Source organism: Lutjanus erythropterus, chromosome 19 (genome assembly GCF_056507025.1).
Source record: "Lutjanus erythropterus isolate fLutEry1 chromosome 19, fLutEry1.hap2, whole genome shotgun sequence".
In the NCBI taxonomy this organism is placed as follows: domain Eukaryota; kingdom Metazoa; phylum Chordata; class Actinopteri; order Lutjaniformes; family Lutjanidae; genus Lutjanus; species Lutjanus erythropterus.
The window spans coordinates 30,980,394-30,985,949 of record NC_139335.1 but is presented as its reverse complement, the minus strand read 5'-3'; the positions used below and the strand labels follow the sequence as shown (position 1 = coordinate 30,985,949).

The window sequence follows — 5,556 nt, the reverse complement described above, 5'->3', positions numbered from 1 at the left end:
TTTGACAAGAGGATTGATTTATTCAATTTTTTGACACATTCAATGTAAGCATCATCATGAGTCATATTTTTACCATCTTGTACTCTACAGCATATCAGTTTCTATCACACAGCAGCAAAGAAATATTAAAAAGCCAAACAGACATTTTAATCCATTCTTGGATTTTTATGCTCGAGACCAAAATTTATTGAAATCACACCTTGTAAAAATGTCACTCATAGTTGAGAATTGGGACAAAACTGTAATTTAGTGGGTTTTGATTTTGTTATGTTTTAAAAGTTCAAAACGTTGATTAATCTTTGTAACCTCCTAATATTTTTGTCAAATTAAATATAGAGAAATTTTGCAGGGTTGACAAAATATAATTATATATATATTTTTTTTTTATTTCACCACATGGTGGAAGTGAGTAGCCGTATTTTTTGTAAAATGTAGAATTCAACTTTGTCAGATGGAAAATTTTACAGAGTCGACAAAATGTTACAGTTTTTCATTTCATAGCAGTGTTAGTGAGTGCCCATTTTATGTTTTAGTCCTTTTGATACTACTCAAAATACACATTTACACATTCAAACCACATTTAAACCATAATTCTTATTTAGCTTTGATTTAGAAGGGCTACAGAGTTGACATGTTATGGCTGATACACATCTGATAACAATATTATTTAATGATTTTGTTTAAAAATAGAAGGTTTACCACTGTTTGAGCAGTATTCCCACCTTTTTTAAACCAGGAAGTGGAAAAGGGGTCCTTAGAGTATAGCTAACCATTTTCTGCTTGATTAAATCAGGTTTTTGTTAAAAATCTGAGTTGATTGAAATCTGGGACACAACATTTATACCTATGTTATTAGTAGGTTTTGTTAGTTTTAGATTTGAAGGCTTTTAATGCATTTTTAAATTGTTTGAAATCATGAATTCTTGTCTGGGAAAAGTGTAATTAAAACAAATTAGAGTGAAATATTTCACAAGTTGAAAATAATTAAATAATTTTTTTGGTAGGATATGTTTTGTCCCAGTTCTCAAGAATGAGTGATTATCCATCAGCACAGAACCTACTACAATGTTTAGTTTTGTTTAGTTTTTTTCTATTAAACAAAGCTGAGAATTGTCAGAAATGCACAAGTTTGCCATTAAGTACCTGCAGGAGAATCTACATTTTATCACTTCTCAGTTCTCTTATTTCAGTTGTCGCTCATTTCCACCTTCATGACAGGTTGGTAAGAGTTCGTCATTGATGCCAGGAGCTTAACTCGATCATTCTTGTAACTCAGACAAGAACCACATGCTTTTCTTCTGACAAATGAGCTGTCTGTGTCGTTGTACATGTGATGATAAAGATCATAATTACACTCTTTGCTCTTGTCAAAGATTCCTATTGCGTACCAGTTGGAGTACATGTTGAAATCATAGGGCACAGAGAACATGACGGCGATTTTCTCAGTGGCCTCATTTGTAGATGTGTTGAGGAGATCGTAAGTGAAGACGCCAACAGCTCCTCGAGCAGTGTTGGGAGTCTTGGTGAACAGCGCATCCCCAGTTGCAGACGGGTCAATGGTCAACGGAAAAAAACTGGCACAGGAACCACTTTCAGCGTACACACTAGAAACAGAAAAAAGAAGATTAATAACCTGTGGTGAACAGCACATCCCCAGTTGCAGACGGGTCAATGGTCAGAGGCAGAGATTTGGCACAGAAACCCTTGTCGATGTATACACTAGAAACAGTAGACAAATATGAATAGGTTGCGTGTATTTATGGAAAACTGTTTCTAAAATAGAGGAGAAATGCAGTTACCTGGGGTTGGTGAGGGTGTAGTTAGAGGATTTATTTGTAATCTCAATGTGGCACTGGCGATGTGTTGGAAGGAGTCCAGCAACCTGAACACCAACTGTGATCGCTGCTTCGACAGCAGCAGATTTCGACATAATGCCTCTGCAACAAGACAACCTGTTCAAACACACAAAAAACCTTCATATTTTTGTTGTTTTTTGACCTATACTGTACACAGATACAACAATTGCTCATGTTCCACAGAAACATTTATCAGTAATTAATTTATCCAACTAGTCTTACCTGGGATGGACACTTGTGAACACTTCTGAAGGACGGCTGCAGGCTCTGGCTGTCAGGCTTTTAATCTGCTTATAAATGTGATGGAGGACAGAAGAGATCAGCTGGGGGCTGGACCTGTCTGTGAAGGACCCTCCTTCCAAACCAGAGCCCCTAGTAAAAATGAAAGTAAAAAAAACGTGCCATTGAGCATGTTTTCATGTTGACCAGAAACCACACTTGCTTAGACAACATTACAGCACTCTGACAGCCTTTTAACTCTTTCCACGCCAGTGTTTTTTAATAAAGCTGACAGCCAGCACCAGTGTTTCTGACAAAATTCACAGATTTTTCAACATCCATAGAATATTCAATTCTATGAATATGTTAACATGGAAGATATCAAAAGAAAGAACAGATCTTCTAGATTCAGACACATGAAGCATTTTGTTCTGGCTTCTGGCTCAGTTTTACACTTTTACAGCTTATCTATCACCGTGATCTACAATCAAGATTATATTCATATTAATTAATGTAAATTAGTGTATGATCAAAAGATAAATGGCCAAATAGTAGTAGGACTTTAAACTTCCTTTACCCGTCCCCAGACTGTGTCAGCTTTGTCTACATACTAGCATGTAAAACAGGTTTTACAGCCACAAGCAATCTTCTTAATGATATTTTACTGAAGGTGATTCACAAATCTTGCTGGTCCAGTCATTCCTCAGTTATCTTAGCTTTTAACTTTTCGGAACAGGCCGAGCAGGTTCTGACTCTGTGGGAGAAATGCTGCACATTCCCATGATGGTCCCCTGAACTACCCACCACTTATAAAAACACTTCCCCACCTTTGTCATGATAAAAAAAAAAAAGCTAAATTTCTTAGAGACAATCTTAGCATGATTGCTGTGGGAAAAATGCATGCACTGTAAACAGGTTAATTACAGCCCATCCTCACCAGAAAAATGTGCATGACGGTATCAACTGCAAGCAGTTCATTCTGACTGATATATCCATTTGTTTCATTTTATGTTAGGTAGGGCCCCCTAGTGGACGTCATACAAATGAGTGAATGAATGAATTTTGAGGACAAAGTGAGGTGGATGGATGCCTCAACAACTCCAGGAAACCAGGGTTTGATTCTTGTGTGAAATGAAAAGCGAATGTAGAGTTATTTAAAGTTTTGAGTAACTTCAAATATTGTGATAGTCTGTCCTTACCTTGCGAGGCAGCTAGATTCACAAGATCACGTGAGAATCCATCTTGCCAGCACCAGAAGCGGTGCAGCCAATCAGTGTCCTACAGGTGACTACAGGTAGCTACAGGTGTGGTTTTAGGTGTGACAACAGTGAGAAGCATCCATGGAAGCGACTCATCTTGAACAAACAACGGCAGTTCCTGAAGAGGTTAGCATAGATGCTGTGACAGCATCAGTTATATCAGAACTGAAGAGTATTTCTACATTGAAAGAAGAGCAAAGAATGACACTGAAGGCTCTTCTCCCAGCTGGCTTCAGCAAGAGTTTGATGTGATCGGTTGAAGTTAACATGTGATCGATGTAGTGGACAGGTGGCTCATCCAGTCACCTGTCAAGTCAAGTCAAGTCAACTTTATTTTTATAGCACATTTAATACAACAAGTGTAAACTCAGTGTGCTCAGTGTGCAAATAGAAAATAACATACAATAATAAAGTATTACATATATAAAAACAAGCATAACATGATAAAAAAAAATAAACAAAATAAGAAGGTATTATTATCTTTATTCTTAGAAAGGGTGTCAAGTCAAGTGTTTGTTTGTTTTTTAAAGTTCCCGCCCTTTTCCAATCACTCTCTAAGGACACATTCCCAGTAACTAACCAGGTTAATTTTTTCCAGCTTTTGACCACGAGTGAACCGGACAAAGTATGAGGGAAGTGATGGCAAAGAAATAGCACTTAGGCACCCTAGGCAACACACCAAAGAGCAAACCATGGAGGGAAGACATAATAATGAAGCCATTAATCTACGGCCCATTTATACATATGGGCTCGTATCATATTGTCTAAGTTTGGATTGGTTGAGTATAAAAGGTGGATATGGTGCATATGAGAATCTATGTTTATGATCTGAAGCAGTTTAATTTATGTTTAATGTGATTTAATAAAGCTAAAAGATGTTAAGATTGTTTTGCATGAGAAACATGCAACATGCAATGTGTGGATCTGCTGAAAGAGTGTTGCAACACTTTACTACACACTTTTTCTCACACTTTACTGAGGCAGCTTTGTGTGACCATGGTGCAGTTGAGGTGAGAAAATGAGAAGCTGCAAGGAAGGCGTTAAAAATAGCCAAAGCTATCTATTAAAGTACAGTTACGAAGAAAACTAAATGAAGACATCGCTTAAGCACAATGAACAGATCGCCTGTATTCAGCTGTGTTTGGATCCTGCAAATAATGGCAAATATTTGAATAATAATTCTCAAAATTCTCTTTTGTCTTATATGAAAGTATTTACTTTATTTTTGGCCTAAGGAGAAGAAACAACATGCAGTGTATGGATCTTCTGATGGAAGTATTGTGACACAGCTTCCTTATAAGGCAGTTCTGTTAGGCCGTTCAACCTTAAGAACTTTCCTAGGGGACCAATAACCCTCTCTAATTTTTAGGAGCTTTACCCGGTTTTCTTCTCCAGTTGCCAAAGAAGTCTCCAAGGTAGCGCCCACTAATGGTTTAAGAACTACTGAGCTGGTGTTTCCACGGCTGATCATCACTGACTGGTCAGCCACAGACAGACAGACAGACTTTGTTTAAAAAATACTAAAGTACTTGGTAGCAGGCTGACATCTTTTAACCTGTTACGTAACGTAGTGCCTAGTTTTCACAGATCTTAAGATGCAGTAGAAATGCAAACAGGAACACACAAACCAGACACTGATCCCACTTTCGTTCCTGAGTTTGCTTCCTACGGTCTCATAGTTCCTCTAACCATTTCATTGAAAAGGGATGTATGTAAAAGTAAAGTTGTGCTATGACAGTATGAGACGTGATATCCATTTAAGGGTCCAACCAGAGTTGTTACACTGTGTGTTTAGCCCTAAATCAAAACCAAACCACTTCCCTTCAATTAGAGTTAATGAGCTGGTTAATCAGCTGGAAAAAAAAGGGAGAGGACCACAAGCTACATGTGAAGGTCAACGTCAGAAAAAATACTGCGATCAATATGGTAAAACACAAAAGTGGAAAAATATTACCTAAGCCACCCTACACTAATCACAGTGACAAGTGAGAGAAGTGAGGGAACATTAAAATGAGTCTTCAATATAACATTTAAAAAGGGGAAAAAATCATATAGATCAGTTCAGTTCATGAGTAAGTCCACAATTACATCAAGTTAACCATAACATCATTAAATAACCCACAGGACACTATATTGTAGTCTATTTAATATCAAAACTGAACGTCTCCTTAAAAATGTCCAGAGTTGCATTAATTTTTCTTCAAGATCTTGTCTTGATGATG

The 5,556-nt window shown here is 37.2% G+C and overlaps 1 protein-coding gene across 1 annotated transcript; it reads right to left on the bottom strand.

Annotated features, from left to right (window-relative positions):
* Positions 1–1,651, bottom strand: LOC146310109 (DELTA-sagatoxin-Srs1a-like). The gene has a single exon (XM_084744247.1). It carries the CDS (start codon positions 1,649–1,651, stop codon positions 1,187–1,189), a length of 465 nt encoding a protein of 154 aa, XP_084600373.1. The 3' UTR covers positions 1–1,186.
* Between the last annotated feature and the right edge of the window lie 3,905 nt (positions 1,652–5,556).